Source organism: Manacus candei, unplaced genomic scaffold (assembly GCF_025592945.1).
Source record: "Manacus candei isolate 608988 ecotype Guabito, Panama unplaced genomic scaffold, ASM2559294v1 h1tg000060l, whole genome shotgun sequence".
NCBI lineage: Eukaryota > Metazoa > Chordata > Aves > Passeriformes > Pipridae > Manacus > Manacus candei.
In genome coordinates, this window is record NW_026138108.1 from 10,789,072 (window position 1) to 10,809,669 (window position 20,598).

Consider the following 20,598-nt stretch of genomic DNA (forward strand, 5'->3'; position numbering starts at 1 on the left):
TAGGGGCTGGTTTATAGGGAGAAGCAGAACTAACACGCAAATGCAAAGCCTGAACCTTACAATTTGAAACCACATGTTTTTCTTATATCAGTTTTAATAAAGGAAAAACTTTATAGGAGTCTGGTGTCTTGCATGCTACATCCTAGATTGCATATACCACCTGATGGCCATTTTGGACAGCTTTTGTCCTAAACCACATCACTCTCTTCAACCAGTCAGTGCTTGATTTTTCTCCCTTGTAGTCACATCTGCATTCAAGGGACCTCTTGCCTGCTCTGCTTGTGTCCACCTTATCAGAAACCTACTTTTTACCATGGTCCCTTGCCAAATTGAACCTCTAAGTAATACAATCTGGGACTAGTGAACTGTTTGAAACAAGAAGTACTTATAAAATAGCAAAAGCCTTTCTCTGCACATAAAATAGGACCTCTCCTCTGAACTTGTCTAGGAGCCAAACAGCACTGACTCCACCAGCAAAAGGGCAAACCCGCTGCAAGCCACATGCTATACCATAGTATTTGACAATCTCCAAAGAAAAAACAACTGAGCTTTAGGAGTTGCTTTTCCCCTCCACCCTTCCTGCCTTTGCTTCTTTACTTTCTTTCAGTTAGTGACACTGGTCAGGTTCCTTCGTATCATACAGTCTATGCAGGAGCAAAACTCTTTGAAACAGTTCCTCTGCTGGGGTCCTGCTGCACACCTCCTTTTCTGCTACCCCTCCCTCCCTCGCTCATCACAGAAGCAAAGAAGAATGTTATCTCTCTCTCCCATGTGTGCTTTGGCATGTTAGAGCAGCCAAAAATTTACAAGCCAACAGAGTAGAATCCTAAGTGCATCCACTCAAAAGGAGTTCAGTAGACAGCTTTAGGATCCCTAAACAACCTAACTTTTAATAATGGAGTTCTGTGTGAGCTGATTTCATTCACATTTCACTCACGACAGGCTTTGTGGGTAGTGCCTGCCCTACTTAAAGTAATGAGCACAACAGAATTACAGCTAACACAGAAATATTAGCCTGTTCCTGCACACAGCAAGGGCAACGTTGCCTTCCTCAATGCTTCCAAGCTCATTAGAGCCAGAAGTTATTTGTTAGTCTGTGATGTAGATATGTTACGGGCTAACAGATACAAATAAGGGTGGTAAACAACAGAGCACCCAATTTCAGAAGCACACAATGAATGGAGGCCCTGGAAGAGGCACTACAAGCAATACTCCATGATAACACTTGCACTACCTATTAGGTACCACAAAAATGAAGCTCACTTCAGGATGTGACAATTACTTCAGGAGGCTGAGGCATCCAGGGGAGTTATTTACTACAGTTAGTATTACAAGAGATTACTGTGGACTGTGCTGGGGACTCCCCTGTGCCAGCACAAATACTGACGGTGAAAAGTAATCAAATTCAGAACTGGACACAAGGCTCATGGCTGTACCCAGGGTCAGACACCACTCTGCAGTACCTAAAACATGAGAAAGCCCCACTGCAAGGTGTGAAAGCTGCCACAGCCTGACCCAATTGCAATCTGCTGGATGTTTCCATCTGACTGATGATTGTCTTTTTCCAGAGAAGCCAGAGTTCAGAGGCTTGGGCAGAGTGCACTGCCCTAACTACTAAATGTGGTCTCCTAGCTCTGCATGCCATCCACATTGAAGGACTGGGCAAGGCTGAACTTTTGCCCTCTACTCCATATGTGTTGTGGCTCAGCAATCTCTAACCCTTCTCTGGTTTTGTCATGGCATTAAATGTTAATAATATTAGCCCCAGAAAATACTCTGTGCTAAAATATGGGGTCATTACATACGTGGAGTGGCCTTTCTCACTGCAGAACCTTGTAAAGAAATGCTGAACTCCTGTGCTAAGATATGTTGATGTGAATTCTCAGAGCAATGCAGGCAGAAAGAAGGTCAAGGCTGAGTCATACCACAATGATATAAAAGGGGCTATTAACACCACACACTTCTGGCAGATCACTTAATTCTCCTAGTCTCAACTGGGCCTAAGCATGTATGAATTACATTAGATTTCAGTTACACATATATTTCTGTTGTCTTTCCAAATTCCTATACTTCATACAATAGGTTATGAATACAGACGAGAGACCACAGTTGAGCCCAGACACAACAACGTGAACTTCACTCCTTTAGCTACCCCCCCACAAGCCTTTGCCAGGATTCCAATGTCACGCTGATTCTTGCAGAACCACTGCTAAATCCAGGCTAATGAGCTTGGTTAGGCCAAGGCTAAGTGTGTACAGAGCTACTGTGGTGCCTCTGTCATATCTGTGCTTTCCTGCATTTCTAGTCACAACAGGAATACCACAACTGACCAAGGTCCAGCAGAGTTGATTAACTCAGTCTCCACACCACTTGCTGTGTGTTCCCTTCAGACCAAGCTGTCCTTGGCTTTCATGCTGTGCTGCTTGAGCCTGGTATCTGCCCATGGATGATTTAAATACATCTATACAGACTCGGGAAGCGAGTGCAATTGGCTTAAAAACAGGTGCTACAAATCCTAAAAATTGATTACTACAATGGAAACCATACTCTCAGAGTAGGGATTTTTTTCCCCTCCCAACAGTCATGCATGGGCTCTCACAAAAATGAGAATTTGCCTATCAGCAGCGAGGATTCTTTTTTCAGCAACATGACTTTCAGAACACCCTGTAGCTCTGTACTCCACAGGGTGCTGTAGATACAGCAAATAGTTTGCATACTCCCTGACAACACACTTCATTTCCCTCAGTATCAGAATTTACTACGTTTCAGTGTCAGCCATTATTTTGTATGTATGTGTCCATAAACATATTGTGATGTCTAACATGTTTCTGGCAGACAGTCAACTAAGAACCAAATATTTCACAGAAATTAAGATCATGATTCATTTCTAACTGGAGATTTTTTGAAAATCCCAACCTTAATTTATTTCTTTCAGTTACAGTACCATTCATTTTCCCTGTCTTTTTAATTTTTAAAACCCCTAGTTATAAAAAATTCAATTTAAATCGTTCAGAAGAGTAATTTCAAAAGAGATATAGGAACAGAAACATTTCTATCACTGATGTCTTATTAGTGACAGAAGATTTCTTTTCCCTCTAGTTTATGATTAAAAAAGAGATTGTCACTACAGACAATCAAATTTAACCAAATTTAACCAAAACACAGATATAATTGCATGGACTTCGATTTCCTAAAGTCAGTATTTCTGCAAATCTGCAACAGAAATATTTCTAAAAGGCAGTATATAATAATATATAGTGTAGATACTGCTGAAGTGCTGCCTGGGATGGTGCTCATATATTTTCGTTATAATCAAACAACTTAATGTACAGCAACACACACTGCTCACTGCTTTAGTAATTAAAATATTTGGCTAAAATAAGTGAATAAGATCACATGTTTGATTTGGTAAGTACCCAGCGTGTTTATTTTAATGATTTATTTTTTCAATGAGTTGCAAAAAACCAGTTTTCCCTCCACTCATTTCTCCATCTCCAGAGCTGCTGTTTATTCAAAGGATCAGATGTATCACCAAGGCTTAAAATAAGTTGAGTATTAACTGTCTCTGTTAATGGTCTTACCAGAACAAACCTCAAATGCACTGAAGGGAAGGTTTTTCACTCTACTGGTCCCACCCATCTCACCAAGCCACTGTGGAATAACAGTGGATGCACTCACTCTGCCTGACACACCTGCTTCCTAGCAGAGAACTTCCCAGAGAAGGAGCCTCAAGGGGCTCTCAGCTGGCCCAAGCTGCTTGACTGAAGTGTGTATTTCACCTCGAGAGCTCAATAGTTTCACCTGCCTACTGGTCTTAATCAGGCAGTTCTGGGCTTTCAAAGACAACAGTTCTTATTTTCTTCCTATGTCAGTCAGATTTTCTGATAAAACTGAAATTTAACATTAAAAGGTCTTTCTTTTAGCAATAAAAGACTTGTTATCTAATGTAAATTGTAGGTGAGATTAAGGTTCCAAAGGATCTTGAAGAAATTTCAATGAATACTTAGTGGGATTTTAGCAGGACTTACTTTGGGCACTCTGGTGTTCTAGAAGACATTTTAAACTTACAGCCTTCATATATCTGATAGAAATTACTCATTCTGACCATCTTACAGAACCTGCCTACTATGTGACTGCACACCATAACACTTCCAGGTGAAACCTCTATCCCTGGAGGTTTTTAAAATGAGAGTGGATATGGCACTTAGTGCCATGGTCTGGTAACCACGGCAGTAGTGGATCAAGGGTTGGACTTGATGATCTCAGATTCCTTCCAACCCAGCTGATTCTATGATTCTATAAAACAGACTCCACAACTGAGCACCCGCAGTGGCAGGGTGGAGTCAGGCACTCACCCGTTGGGCCGGAGGTCAGGCAGGGCCCTGTCCAGGGGCAGGCGGTCGCTCAGGTACGCGTTGTATCCGTAGTACTGGAACTGCTTCAGTGCGATACGTCTGTTCTCGGGACTGAGATCCTGGCCCCAGTGAGCAAAGAGAGAGGAGTCGGTGAACGGCTCAGCAGGATTGTCTTCCAGTTTTGGTGGAGCTTCTACGAGAGACAAGGACAAAACGAAACAATTTCAGATTTTTATTCCGCAGGCTCTAGGGCACGTTATTTTCAAAAGCATAACTTTAGGGAGAGCGCCAGACAGCACTTGCTGCCAGCTTACAGCAGCCTGTAAGTCTTCCCCTTACGTGCCCTCACATACCTCTTGTGGTGGTGTAACTATTAGCACCTAAGGCTAGAAATTTAATATTCAAAATAAAGTTATGCAGAGACAATTCTTTTTCATTGCGATCTGACTAAAGGCCAGGACTGATAAATCTAAGTGAATTAAATTTCAGAAGGATTCTTATCAGACAAGAATGTTATTTTGCTTTTATATACAAAGACTTAAATTATTTTTTAATTTAAACTATTTCATTTCGGTCTGTATTACCTAGAAAAAGCTGAAAGTTTTGAAAGGGAAAAACAAAGACAGAGAAGAGTCTGTACAGAATGCACAAAATGGCTGCCCAAGTCCAAAGTGTAAAATAAGTTCTTTGAAACTACAGATTTAACAGATTGAAAAAATCTGTTTTAAATTTGGCATCCATATTTAAATATCAAACCATTTTCAGTCATTCAGTAACTTTATGGACCAGTTTACCAATCCAACTTATTTGAACTTTCAGTCCATATTTAGGTGCATGCGACATCGCTACTGGGATCATCACTTTGGGATATCTGTGTCACAATAAAAGTTTTTCATTCCACAAGGCCACATCTCTGGCTGCTACGACAAACAGAGGAGAGGGGAGAAAATATACCTAGAGGTTAATTTAAGAAGAGCTCCAGTACAATGAAATCACAGCATTCATTCTCAATGTTTAAGTGCTCAGAAATCTGTTCAAGGTGACTTGTGAGGCTCTCTGTGACAGCACCATCCCGCCCTCCAACCAGCCCTTTGGTCTTCATGCAGCTGACCACACAACCTAACCCAGAGAACCCCTTGTCTCTGTGAACACTTTACACTACACCACTAAAGAAAGACCAACTGCCTTACTTGACCCCTATTTGTCAACATAAATTAGAGCCTCATAAAGGAAAACCACCTTCATTTTCTGGAAATTTTAACTCTTTATCAACTGACACCATAGCTTTTAACAACTAACCAACCAAATAAAAAACTCTCTGAAGAGCCGTACTCACAAACAATAAATGTTTGATGGCACGGAGATTTATGAAAATAAAAGTGAATCTTTGCAAAGTCTTTCAATTTGTCCAATAGGGAGAAACTTCAACTGTGTCCAAAGTCCTCCTCAGTGCCCAGAGTCACCTACAGGCCTGATAGCTGGCTCAAGCTTCATGGAAACACCTAAAGACAACCTTATGTACTAGTAGCATATGACATCAGAATCCTGACTCCCAAAGAACGCCAGGAAGTGTCCTTTGATCTCTCACTAAAAAGAACCCAAAACTCAGAAACATAAATTGAGAAGATTAAGCTGTTTGATTCGCTCAAGATGTTCTCCTTTTTCCCCTGACAATACTGACAGGAGACTAATGACACCTTCTTCCCGGCATTACGTTCCAACCTCTGTAAGCACGTAATGTTTCTTTACTTGTCAAAGTACTGTCTCCCAGCCTGAATCCAGGAACTGGCTACAGTTCTTCGAAGATGAAAGACATGCTAAACCCTCAGCCAAAGAAGGAAACTATTCTGACAGGCCCTGCTACCACACAGATAAATGGGGGAGTAGAGTTTGTGCATACACATACAACTCTGCAATGGAAATTATGAAGTTTGATAAATTCAGATTGTTTTAGAGGGTCATAACTCGAGAAAGGCAGAACAGCCTTTAAATATCAGTCCAAAAATCACAGCAACATGGGAAGTCTCAGGTGTCTCTTAGTTGTAGTTGTTCGGTAACTACGTGATCTCCACAAATCCAACTTGAATTTGCATGAAGAATTTCACAAACTCTTTTCACATTGTAAGAGATATTCAGATCAAGTGTGTTCCTGACCCTGGCCAGTAGAAATTAATGTAGCTCAGCACTTTTCAAGAATATGTACATTTGTGCTGATCAAGAAAACTATGCAAGTATTTGTTCAACCTGTTGTGTGTTACAGTAATCTGCATTTCTTTAAATCAAGTACACTTTACCTGATGGTTTTAACTTCTATATTTATTATTACTCTTATGGCACAAGGCTATAGGATCCCCTCACATGCAGACAGCACACCAATACATTAAGACACGTGAGTAAAAATAAGACTCACGATAAGAATAGTGCATGCACATGCATTTTTAACTACAGGCAGTGCCAAAGATAATTTTCCATGGATGAAGAACCATCTCAGAAACAACCACCTTCACAGAATCACACTCACACAGGCTTCTATTGAATTTTACCTAATGATTTTGTGGGTAAGAGTGTTTGCTAAAGTGATCTATGAGTCTCTTCTTGTTTTCTGATTGAAAAAGTGGTCAGTAATCCAGTTTGTATCTGCAAGGGTAAGATTTTCCAGCAACAGATATCTGTGAAGTTAGTTTACAAGCTCTACTCAACCACTTGCCAAATGCAGTCCTTTTTTGTATGCTAAGCAGACATGTTATTTCAATACATTATTCTACAGGAAAAAAGCATTAGCAAGAATTTTCAATTACAATTCCAATCAATGGAATTAAGCACACATCTCTGATGACAAAGTCTCTTTTCCCTCTATTTGGCTGAAAACCCTTGGGTGAAGCAACTTTATTCAGCCAGTCTCTCAGAGGAAATAAAAATAATTATTATCAGACCATCAGCTGCCTTTTGACTGGTCAACAAGTGTACTTGATGCCTTAGTCTCTGTAAGAAGATCTTGGTCTGAAGTCTCACAGCCAGTTCTTACCACTTGCTTCTACAATTGCTGAATGATCAGGGGAGGCAAAGGCTCAAAGGTGACCCATGAGTAGTACTGCCTGAAGCAATACAAAGGTAGGCACATTCATATGCTCTAAAAAGGAAAGATCAGTTCCATTTTTTCCTGTGGGAAGGAATCTTGCTATCTGCAGCACATTACTGCAAATGTTATCATGAGGTTTTCCCCACATTAACTTTACCCACCAGGTGAAGCACCGTACACAGACACGAGCTTGGTGTTAACTCTTGGCAGACTGACATCTTGCCATTAAATTGATTAGTGCCAGAAATATATTACACAGGAGTCAGCTGGCTGTACACCTGGGCTGAAGAAGTCTCCTTTCAGAAGCCTGTCTGTTCATGGCCTCAGCATAGAGGTGGTCATACATTTACCTGCCTCAAAAGACCTCATAATTTGTATTCCAAAAGCATCTGGGTGTCATTGGTTCATACTTTCTAGATCATGTTTTCTAGTTATGCAATTAATCTTAATATAAATCCATTGCTTCATCTGATCTCACTGACCAGTCTCCAAGACAGAAATCCTCTTTCTATCCCTCATTATACAAAATTAGTCAAAGACACCAAATCACAAGATGCTACTAAAATAATAAGAGATGGGCATTTTGTTGTCTGTTTGATTATTGCTTGATTGTACAACTTCTGAAGAAAGTATTTGATTTATTACCAACTAACACAATAATTTAATTAAGAATTTGGGTTTAATCTCCAAAAAGCCTCTGAAGCTCATTAAGAAATATATTTTTTTTAGCTTCATTCAGATTTTGACTTTTCTTCCTAAGGAAGGTTACCATGAACAGGTTTGCCACTAAAAGAAAGGATCAAGTCAGAAAAGGGCTGCAAAAATAGTTGTAGAGACAGAATCAGATATGCTGTTTGTTCTTACTGGTCTGCAAGTTTAATTTTGGTTCTAGCCCCTCTTTGACTGCAGCTCTATTCACAAAAGCAGCAGTGTTTCATATCAAAGCTTTACCACTGTGAAAACGCCTTCCATGGAAACAGAACTGCTTTACAAAATCCGCAGTGTAACCTTATCTGCTGATTTCATTACGTGCCAGTAACAAGAAGGTATGGACAGAAAGTCAGCAAAGATATCCTATCTGCAAAAATGCCCCTATGTCAGCTAAAGACATGCAGAAGGCATCAATAACTGTGCTAAACTATACACACTCAGCTGTAATAGGTTGCTCACAAAAAGAGAAATGAGTTGGAAATGATGCCAGGATGTAGGCAGAAAGGCTTTGATCTTTGCCCTTCTGAGTTCTCCAGTGCTTTTCTCAGCCCAGAAAGGAAGGAGCACACCATGATTAGAGGTGATGCAGTAACCCTGCCTTACCCTACAAGGTGGACTAATGATGGGCACCTAAGTAGACTATCATTAAAGACAAAACAAACCTCAGCTCTCTGAGGGAGACTGGCTCCCAGCACTCAAAAAATCTATATTCTGCTTCCTGCAGGCAATAGCCTTTCAGCTTTCCATGGAAGGAAGGATCCTTTTATCCTTTTCCTCTATAGGTGCCCTTCATCTGTTAGGCAATCCATACCCCCTATACCCTCTTGCCAGAGGCTATTCTGTGTGACAGGTAAAAATCCCAGACTTGCATTGAGTCACAGTTTTTAGAAGTGTGAAAATTTACCTAAACTTTGTCTCACAACAAAACACACTCAAGAAGATCCCACTTTCAAAATCTATTGTAAATCATGCAAAGACCTTATCAGAGTCCTTAAAAATTGCAGTTTGATGGTTCCTGTCTTGGAAGGCTGCTCCCATCCAGGACACTGTTTAAATCCTGTATCAGATGAATCAACCTCTGAAATGAAAACATCCCCTCCTGTTATGTACAGTGTGATGAAACACCGACAAGCAACAGGAGAAACAGCTCACCAAGTTGCACCACTGCATCAGCCATAGAGAAAAGTATACTCAGAAGGCAAAAATTGAAAGTTACAGTAACAGTGGCAGACCTTCTCTCAGAAAAGTGATTTTACATATTCTCTCACCTCCCAAAAAATCACAACACTGCTGATGAGGTATCAACATTAATATTGTTTTGTGCTGTAAACGGAACTTCACTGTTCTGAATATTCAAGTTAATTCCCCATGTCAGTCTAGTTTTGTTCCTGAAAAAATGACTTTAGCAGAAGTGCACCTAAGAAAAAAATGAAATATCTAAGTGGGTTAAATTCTCCTAGTACTGCTTACTTACAGCTCAGTAAGTCATACTGAAGTTGCCAGGGTTCCTCAGGGAGACTTGAAAGAGCCTGTCAGACTCTGTCTGTACAGATGACAAAGACTAGCAAAAAAGCAATAAATCTGATCAAACTACATACAGAACATGCAGCTACCCTGAGAAGATTAAACTCAATATTCAGACTTTGCATATCCCATCACGCTCTGTAGTTAGTGTAAACACTGGACACATCAGACAGACAGGGAATGGGGAAAAACAACAACAACAACAAAAAAAGGTGATCCTCTCCTGACAAGCTGTCAGGAATTCATGATAACACTATGAATAGCAAACAATCAGATGATACTTTAAAGATTAAACTGCATATGACACCACATATAGAAGGAAATGCCAAAAACTCTCTCAACAAATTTTTGACATCTTTTAGAACTTGAAAAACAATTTGTATAATATGAATTGATATGTTATCTCTATGGCCTTTTAAAGCAGCCAATACACATGAACATTGGTAAGCTACTAGCATGCCATTAACATTTATTTTCTTTTGTTTATTAAAAAAAACCCACCAAGAGTCTCTTGGAAAAATCTGATTTTTTTTGTTGTTGTTTTTCTGATAAATAATCCCATGTTTATTTTGCATAATAGGGTGGAAACTCAGTCTGGTTCTGCTGCTTAGCAGAAGCCCTTTCTTTCTCTGAAGTCTCATGCAAGTTGTAGAAACAGAAACATCAGACTGTATTTTCCCTGTATGAATGAAACAAGTAAATATAAACCAATAGCCAGAGAGAGGCATTTGGAATCTTTACCCAGATTTACTCCCACACTAAAGTGCTCTGTGGGATTTTTTTCTCCTATATTTTTGGCCAAATGGGTCGTCCCAGCACCCTGTGCCCTCAGGAAGCCTGAGACAAATCTGTCTGGGTATTCCCTTAGCGACACTCACACCAAGCACACGCAAACGCTACACAGGGAGCCAAAACAGCTCCCCAGGGCAGAGGTGCTCCATGTCTCCACGGAATTCTTGCCTACACTCATATTACCTAGATTTTCCTATTAACTCTCCACTAGACAAGACCATGGGGAGTCAATCATTTGTCAAATACACACTCATAAAGGAATCAAGTCCATTGCATCCCACATTCTCCTTAATGCACTGATTTGTCGTTTCCTTTCCAGGACTTCTGATCAGAAATATCAGATGTTTGGTGATAGAAAGATCCATGAGATCTTTGATTTCGAATTAAGAAGTTCTTATTATCAAGTCTTCTCAGATCTGAAATAATGGAATGAGGTAATATATTGCAAGAGACCGAAAAGGGGATGCTAACATGTACGTACTGAAAGCCAAGGACCACAACTCAGGTTCCTGCACAGCAGATGGACAGCCTGGCTATGGTTACTTGAATTTCAAGTAATGCAGGCAGAGCAGCAATAGAATGTGAGACTTGCAGTGACAATCCAACTCATGAAAAAGTCAGAGGGCAGTTCATTTGTGCTGAAGAGTCACCTAAGACTTGGCTTCACTTTGCTCAGGATCAGGGCACTTGCAACTGGAAGGGATCCAGATGCTCCTCCCAAGGAGAGCATCTGGTCCCAGATGCTGCAGGTCACTGGTACAGAATACTGCAAGACCTTCTGCTTACCTGAGTCATGTGTCCTGAACCTCACTTCATTTGACTGTTGATTGGGAAGATGTCAGTCTGCAAACAAAGGCAGCTTTGGGGTTTTGACAACTGGATGTTTGTCTGACTTGGACAAAACTCTGCCTATTCTACATAATATATATGTGAGCATGGTCACCCAACAAGGACAGACATTCATGTAGAGAAGATGGATGTTTCCTGACCTGGCAGACTTTGATAACCTAACACTTCCCAGAAAGTCGTGGCACAGAAGTTACTTTACACTGAAGAAAGAGTTTTGAAGGTGACTCTCAAACTGTGCTCAGCACTAGAGGGCAGCATAAGAAACAGGAAAATTTGGTTCTTAAGAGAAACCTGAGGGTTTTGAGACTGCTTAAGAACTTTGTTAAAGGGCTCTCAGAACGACAAGCACTGCTAATTAACCAGCAAATTCTATTACAGTGGTTATTTCCTAAGGGTAAGAAAATGTATAGGAGAAAAATGAAATTCTTATTATGTCATCAAGCCAACACTAAATCATATTATGTGGGTGTAGGCAAACAACACTTTATAGGAAGAAGGTCTTGGTAAGGGCTCTACATTTCTTCTGTACACACTCGAACTAGCCTATTCTTATCCGAAAACACTATAAATCCTGGCCACTGTTGTTTCTACTAGATATGTTCTCACTACCAGGCTATTAAATTCCCCTCTAGCCATAACTGTGTCATGGATATGAATCAGGCTAGACAGGTCCCTGCATCATTCTGGTAAAGTTAACACAAAGTTACTACAAGACTGGATAACCTGAAATTGGGGTAAAAGCTTCTAACTTAGTGGAATGAGATTATCTAAGGAAATATATATTTCCCAGTAGAATCAATTCCCTCTCAGATGAAGACATAGAGCTCTCTGACAGGTACCACTATTGCACTTTTAAGGCTTTCTGTATTCATTGACATCAATATTTTGACAGAGACCAATCTTGTCTTCTCAAATGGGTAAAAGGCTGGCTTTCAAAAAACACACTATAAGGATATTGAAGACTAAGGAGTAACAAATTCCAAATCTTCAGACTTTCTAAAACATGTTTTTAAGCTTGTCCAAAGCAATACCCTTCTGCATTCCTCTTGGAAACCAGATTTTAAGAAAGCATAGATTCATTTGAAGCAATACTAAATTGCTTAACTGCAGACCTTCAAGATAAAGGGTGGTCAGAATGATTATTTATTGACTATAACCTAAAGGATTAAGGTTGTCTTCATCACAGGAAATACATTTTAAACTGCAAAATTATTTTCTCATTTCAAACAATTCTGTACTTAAGGCACTAACTTAAACTTCACCTGCAGGCAAACATGAAAAAATTTTTGGAATAACAGTCTAATAACACAGTAATAATCTGCCAAAAACTGCCTGAAAATAAATTTGGTGACTTTATTTCAGTTGTGACACATAACAAACTGCAGTGGAAGTGCCATGAAATAGTAGTGGTACCCACAATGGAAAGAGAGGAAGGAGGTGGACACAATTACCTCCCTAATTTTTCAGATAAGCAGCATGACAGCCTGGTCCCAGGTCATGGTTCTGGTTAGTAGAAACAACCTCCCCCCTGCAGTGTTGATTAGATCAAATAGTCAAGGAAAGTGCTAAACCAATTTAAACTCATCATTTCTGATCTCTGTAGTTTTCTGAGAATTATGGCACTGACATGTTTCCTGTCTTGGATGAAAAAGACAGCATGTTATCACATGTAACAGCCACTTTTTAAATTATTTGTGACAATATTTTCAAAATTCCCGTGAAATTTCATTACAGTGAGCACTGTACAAACAAAAAGAAGAATGCACAAATTAAACCCCTATTTTGCAGAACAGCCAAGTGTTCAGTAACTTCACACAGAAACTCCACTGACTTTTGGTGACTTCATAATACCTTGAACAATTGACTTACATGTGTATAACCTCCTACTTGGCCATTAGGTAAATTGGTTACACTGAGTATTTATTCCAGGTAAGAAAGAAAGGCAACAGAAATTCACAGATGAGAGACCAGTTTGCATTCAGCAAAGAGAGGTGCCAGAAATTGAGACTCCTTCTACTTGATGCTCAGTAACAAAGTTGAATTTCTAACAATGATTTTCCTCACTTCCTTATTACTGTGAAAGAAATAAGTGGAAACATGAGAGACCACTTACAGAAGGTCTGGTATTATGCAATCACATTACTGCATTTACAAGCATTTTTTATTTATAAAATGATGTAAAACAAAAATCTGAAACTGGGGGGGGGTGTTGTTTTCTTTTTTTAATGCAGAGATTTGCTTCAGTTTTAACTAGAGTCAGATACCTTGGTTTAAACTGGAGTCAGATATGATGAATCAAACCTTCTTGGGTAAGGCCACATTGAAATACTGATCACTGGATTACAGGTATAGAGATTTCTGCTTGAAATTCACACCATTTTTGCCTCTGGATGGAAGAGGATCTCTCACACAAGCAATAAAGCAATAAACTGCGTGGAGACTTTGTTAGTTTTTTTAGCTTTTGTTTTGGGAGCAGGAGGGCTGTGGTGTGTATTTTTCATTTGTTTTGGTTGGTTTTGGTTGGGTTTCTTTCTTTTTTTTTTTTTTTTTGGCTCTGTTTGGTTTTGGGTGATTTTTCCCCCCCCATGTTTTTAATTACCATGGTTTAGGCTCAGCTTAAATAATAATTGTTCCTGCCTGAGACTCTCCTCCAGCTTCCTGACCAGATCCCATACTGCCCCTTTCTTCTCCCCCTCCCTTCCCAGAGAGCTGAAAGGGTGAGCAGAGGTTCTTCAAGAGACAGGAGAAGAGTGGATTTTAAAGACGAGAAGCAGCAGTAGCAAGCCCATGGATCCTCCAGCTGGACTCCCAGGACTAGACCAGCAGGGAGACAGGGAAAGAAGCCATTCCAGGCTGACTTCCAGCCTCCTCCTGTCTCCTCTTCCCAGCTGGCACTCAACTAATTCCTTCTAGCAGAGTTACTAAAATAATGAAAATACTTGTTCATTACATTCTCCTGTCATCAGAGTTGGATGAATACTGGAATATACAAGGCACTAGCATTCCTCAGTACCTAACAAGTATGGAAAGGTTTGCAAGGCAAGCTTGAAGGGTACAGATGTACAGTTGATAAAATCTGCATATAAAGAGCACTCTGCAAAGAGAACAGAATAAATCAAGCTCCACATCTGGGCTTAGGGTCAGAGACCTGTCCACGACACAGCACAGTGAGTTACCATGCAAGAAAGAAGATATAAAGATTCAGAATGTTGCACCTACTGTAACTGCACGTGTTCCTAAATTTAGGCATCTGTTAATGGGCTTACTAAAAAAGGAAACTCATCTGCATTTAATGAATGTCAGACCACATTTTCGTTTGGGATTAATAGAGTCTGCATCTGTGCAGTTGAGAGGATTTAAAAGCTCAGTGTGTTTTATATCATAAACCCAAATCTATGTCACCTGAAGTAAACACAAAAAGCACTTAACTATTTTGAAAACAATTTTGCCAGGAGCTGTCAGGCTGTCATGCTAATTAGTCCTGTACATACGGCTTTTCCTTTTATACCAAACTGAGCAGTCACACCAAAAGTGAGGTTCACATGAGGAAACAGAAACAAGCTCTCTTCTACAGTCACCCAACTCAAAGCACCAAAAATAGGCTTCCTATTTCAGTAATCATACAAAATGAGATTTTCTCTGCTTACCTGGCTGTACTGAGTTCCCTCAGATTAGTTCTACTTCAGAAATTTCCATTCAGTCCTCTGAGGAATTTTGTTTGGGCCACTTCTTTACAAACAGAAAAATTTTAGAGAGTAGCAGCTCCCTCACTCAAGACAGCCTTTCTACTTTTCACAAGTGCTTCCAACATCACGATAAACACTGTGAGCTCTGTCACCCCTTCCACCAATCTGTGTCACCGGCACCGCAGTGTGCAGACACTTCGATAAGTGGGCCTGTGATTGACAGTGCTCCTATTTAAAGAGTACTTTTCAAACACTTGCAGATGCAATTGTACATGCTTGGAGCTTGTTCACACTCCCAAGAATTTTCCTAAGTTACCCCAAGAGACAGAGATGAGCTTCAGTTTTAAACGCAACCTGAAGAAATGCGAAGAGAAGCAGGGCTGTTTTGAAGAAGAGCTGGTGTGTGCTTCTGCAAAAGCATCTTCCATCCCCATGTACCACTGCTCTTTTCATGCTTAAAGCACAGGACACAGACACATGGAGGAGTAAGTACATTTCAAAGGTTTGCAAACTACACTGCACTAAAAAAAGAAAACTAAGCATAACATAACTTCTCCTCTTTGGAGAAAAACATGAATGACAAAATAAAAGCACTGTCCCATCTTTGATAGCAAGTTGAAGATTTGTGCTAATGCTAATTTCAATAATAAGCTGAGGCTATCAATATGTCAAGAATTCTCCTTGAATGAGTGAGAAAAAAATTAAAGAAAATGCAATCAAATTAAGTCCGAGTGTTTAATACGTATTTGGGTAAGTGCTGTAAGACAATACTTTTAACAATTTTGGAAATAGGATAGTCAAAAACATGCTGAAAGAAGAAAACAGATGATAAAGACAACTAGCAGCCTGCATAAACAGAAGGCAAAGAGGAAATTCTAGATTACACCCAGCAAACACTTTGGTTTGTTACTGTTCTCAGTTGTATGCACACTCTCTCCTACAACTAGGAACTTTGAGAAATATCTATTACCTGAAAATTTTCCTCTTCTAGCTTAACTTAGAAACTGCAGATAAAACGTCTTTAAACTTACAACATTCTGCAATTCCTTTGCAACTTTAAAAAGCAGTATAATTTAATTTTTTTTTTAATCTGCATTAATTTGACTGTTCCTCTGCTTCAGTTGTGTGAAGAATGGAGGCATGTGAACAACATCAGCTCTGTGGGGTTCTGCTCCACTAGAAAAACGAATTTTTGCTGAGTTTACACCAATATTTCAATAATTCGATAAATATATTAAAAGAAGCCCACTACAGAGGAGACTATCATGGACAAAGAACAAGAATAGAAAACTCTATAAGCATTGTTATTCCTCAAGACAAAAGAAAAAAGATGGACTCAGTTCTCACCACAACACATGATTGCCCATGGACTTTGATGACAGTTACATGAGGCAAGAACTGGACATCGAGGGTCACTCACTGCAAAGAATAATTATTTAATATTTATTAAGCAGCCTGAAGAGAAAAAATCATATTTGGTTTATACTGCTCTTTACAACACACCAGCTTGACTCCTCAGAAGAGATTTTTGTCAGTTCTATGGACAGAAGAGTTGTGAAGTCATAAATTATCATCATGGGGCTGGAAAAGGTGCAGTGGCACGATTATTACTGTCAAGAGAGATCTAAAAGCTTAGAACATCTGAGGAGCTTCCAAAACAGGTGCTGGTGGCTACAAAGGATAGACACATTCCATTATCATTCACATTAGAAAGCAAAGACATACAGAGGCAGCTGGTTATTTCTGCTTTGGTTTTTTTTGGGTCTTGTTTTTTTAAAGTCATCACAGCCCTGTCAGAATTTTAACAAAAACAAACAAACAAAGAAAAACCAACAAAACAAACAAACAAAAAAAATCCACATGAAAGTACAGCTAGACTGGAGAATGAATCAAACTTACAGACAGAAATTCAGTTTTAAACAGAAACAGAAAGCAAGAAGGAAAAGATGAGGAAGCCAAGAAAAACTGGAATTGCTGCCAAAATAGGAAAATAAAGGAAAATTCAATTTATTATGCAAGATACAGAGGGCAATTTAGTTAGTAATTTCTCATCATAGGACTACAGATTTCCCTGCAGATCTGTGTGACTTTAGTTTGAGGAGCACTATTTGAAAAGGTCTGAAATTCACAAATCAGCCTCTTGTAAATGTGCTAAATCAACACAGAAGAACAGAAGTAGAAACATCTTCTACAGTTTTTAATTTATTACGTTTCTTGCAACATAAAACAAAGTTATACTCTGCTAAAATTCAGCCATGCCTGTTTTCTTCCTGTCCTCAGGCCACATCTGATTATCAGCTTCTAGTAAACCCACAAATTAAAAAGAATGAGGGGGAAAAGTCCCATCCCTTGAGTGGGTGTGTATTTTGAGACTGTACACAAATTCTCCACTTTTCTACTTTTTTCCTAACAACACTGTGTATCACACATCCTGAAGGGAAATACAGTTGTTAATTAAAGATTAACGGTTGTTCTCTTTGTGTAAGATAAAATCAAGACTCTTTCTTAAGGGCAGTTTCAGTCCTTTCAACAGTGCTCACCAGCACTGCACCCCAACTTAATCCAGGGCAAAGGACTATTGTATCTGCTACACTGCACCTTCAAAAACATCATCATGTCACTGAGTTACCAAGAAATACTCTTATTTATTGAGTTAGCCACAGTACTTCTGCAGACAGCGTGTTCTTCAAATTATGCTTATCACCAGTATGGTCCAAACCTACTCAGTGTAGGAACACAGAAAAAAATGACAGCTGGATGTGTAATTGAAGAAATGCTCCATTTTATGATTTCTGTAACATAAATTATATATATATATAAATATATATATATTCAAAATAATAAATTATATATACTATACTCGCAGCATGCTTTATATAGGAGAAGACTGAACCTAGCAGCAAAGGCATTTTTAACCTCATGTTGTTGCTCCTCTGGGAAGTCTTTTGAAAGTTTTAATAAACATCATTACATTTCACATTCTCTTGTGTCTTCCAGCAAAAAAATCCCATACAAAAGAAAAGAGTCTGGAATTGATTGTAAAATAGTTTAACAACTGGGCAGACAATGATGTTACCACACTCACACCCTTCAGTTGGGATGCTGACAGTCAGATGTCAGCATGCCCATTATGGAGCCACTCAGGCAGGCAAGAGAAAATGCAAAGGGCATAGAGCCTTGTCTTGAATTCTGTCTCCCTCAGTGATTCACTATTCCTGCTAGGAAGCACCTCCTTTAATTTGTGATTCACAGCTCAGAACACTTCCTTGGATTTATGTGTCCACACGTTCTCTTTAAAATGGTCCTCTAGGCCTGACCCTCCTCTCTAAGCTGTTTGGAAAAAGGTCTTCCTTTTTACCCAGGGTTAGGCAGTAAGAGCAGGATACAAACCATTCCAATTTCCTTCTCTCTCCTGTGTAGAGTGGTATGAGCTTACCCCAAGGCTGTACTGTGGGATCCGTGACAAAGCTGCTTAGATGAATGGGATCACAAGTACTGCTACTGATTTCTACCAGATAAAGACCTAGAAGAGCATTTTGAATAGACTATTACAGGATAAATTCTCATCTCAGCTATATCAAAATGGACAAAAGTTCAAAAAGCTGCCAAAAGATACCACAGTTACATTTCATGTATCTGCACAGAAGTATTTTCTACCAATTCTTCTGTTCCACTGGGAAAGAGAGTAGAACCAGACCTGGATCCTACAGTCTGTGCATTATGAAGAGTAGATATCTCATCTACACATAATCCAAGCCAGGTGGTTACTAATCCTGGCTGTTTGAAGTAGAAGCAGAATTATCCAGGAGTGTTAGCAAACTGCAACAAAATGCCTTGAAAAAATGAATTATTAAAACTGACTTTCACCAACTTTGTAGAATAGCTTTAATAATAGACAATAAGGGACTTTATTATTTATTATCATTATTTCAGTAGAGACTATTTAGGCTAGACACCAGAAGAACATACTCTGATAAAACACCAGAGAATTGTGAGGCATTCAGTTCTGAATTTCCATAATGCTTTTAGGAATTGCTGAGCATGATAACAGATTTCATTAATCCTGAGGTTATGTCCAAAATGAACAGTGCTTTTTTCATTTGCTCCACCTGCCCAGCAGGTGTTTAAAATCCACAGGGCTTGTGAATTAATTACTGATGAGTCACTAGGGTGGGATGGGCTAATTAAACTCTATTTGAAAAAGAAAAGAATGAAGAAATCATTTTACCAAAAGAGTTAGGATATTAGCTGCAGAGTAGTAGTGAAGGAAGAAGTTCTAGACACAGCCAGCTCTGAATAGAAGACTTGAGAGGAGCTGATGTCCCTTTGGAATAACTGTTCATCAATGAATCCAAGGATTTTCTACATTTGCTGTGGAAGTAATTTTCTCTAACAGCAAATGAAGTTTCTTAACAGTTTGTTTCCAATTAATCTTTACTCCTGGAGAAAAGCTGCCCTTTAATACTACAAACTTAAACACAGTTGGCATAGATTGACAAAAATCAGTAAAGATTCCAGGAATTTTGTCAAAAATCCTAACTCAAGGCAATGGCAGAGAACTAAATTTCTTACTCAGAAAATGGAGTCTGGGATATTTTCATCCAACAAAAATAAATAATTATAAGATAAATTGAAGCAAATTAGAAAGCAGAAGGTAATTTCCCTGGCAGGAGAACTAAAGCTCATTGCCTTAGTCCTAATCAACAGCTCCAAACCTCAGCTGGAAAAATTTCCTAAGGAAGCCCCACAGAGTATTTCTTTCTGTCACTAGGGAAGAGGATTTGGCAAGCCTGCTGAGAAGGCATGGCTTCCTCCATGAGCAGAGCCACAATTTGGCTGCAACATTGTAATGAATCTGCTTTCTCTGTCCCTCTTACTAAAATGCACACATGAGCTTTCTCTCCACATTTAGTCAATGGTCACTGTTTAAAAGAGATCAGCAGGTTCATCATAGTGTTGAAAATTTAACTCCAAGTTCACTTTTGCATGTCAAGGTCATTTACCAGGAAAATACATCATCTTTTTAAGAGTTTACTGCTCCCAGATAGCAAGTTTTTGGTATGCTACCCATGCTGGTAAGCTTGCCAATGCTTACCCAAACACTGCTGAAAGAAATAGAGACCAACAGCAAGAAAACTCCTATGTTAGTTTGACTCCATCCTAATTTTGGAACAGCATCCTGTTAAAAGGTTCAGCAGAGGAGTGTTTCTGACTGTAATTAGAGTCTCTCTGCAGCTGCACCTATGCCAGTGCAGGAGTTTAAAAATACATGCATGGAAATGCTGATGAGACCTTGCTCATCTCATATAATTTACATGAGAGTAGGTTAATCAGAATCAGAGAACTGAGCAGAATCTTGTATGGTTTCTTCTCCAATGAATGTTGTTACAGAAGGTTCTGTCCCTTCAGACATTTGCTCTGATAACTCTTCTTTGTTTATGTACTTTCCTGCCAAAGACCTAGCAAGCTGTGGAGGAACAGACATCTGTTTTTCCATGATGAGTTTTCTGGCTCATTTACCACCAGGTTTTCCAGTTCTGAAGTGCTCTAAGAAATCCAACCAGAGATACCAGATTTCTATTTATTCAGGTCCTCAGCTTCA

The 20,598-nt window shown here is 39.3% G+C and overlaps 1 protein-coding gene across 3 annotated transcripts in view; it reads right to left on the reverse strand.

Annotated features, from left to right (window-relative positions):
- GALNT18 (polypeptide N-acetylgalactosaminyltransferase 18) overlaps positions 1-20,598 on the reverse strand; it is a 226,165-nt gene that overhangs the window by 116,152 nt on the left and 89,415 nt on the right. For all 3 annotated transcript variants that reach the window (XM_051803827.1, XM_051803826.1, XM_051803828.1), the window contains exon 3: positions 4,356-4,548. In XM_051803827.1, the coding sequence (XP_051659787.1) occupies positions 4,356-4,548 (193 nt within the window). The remainder of the gene's footprint in view (positions 1-4,355; positions 4,549-20,598) is intronic.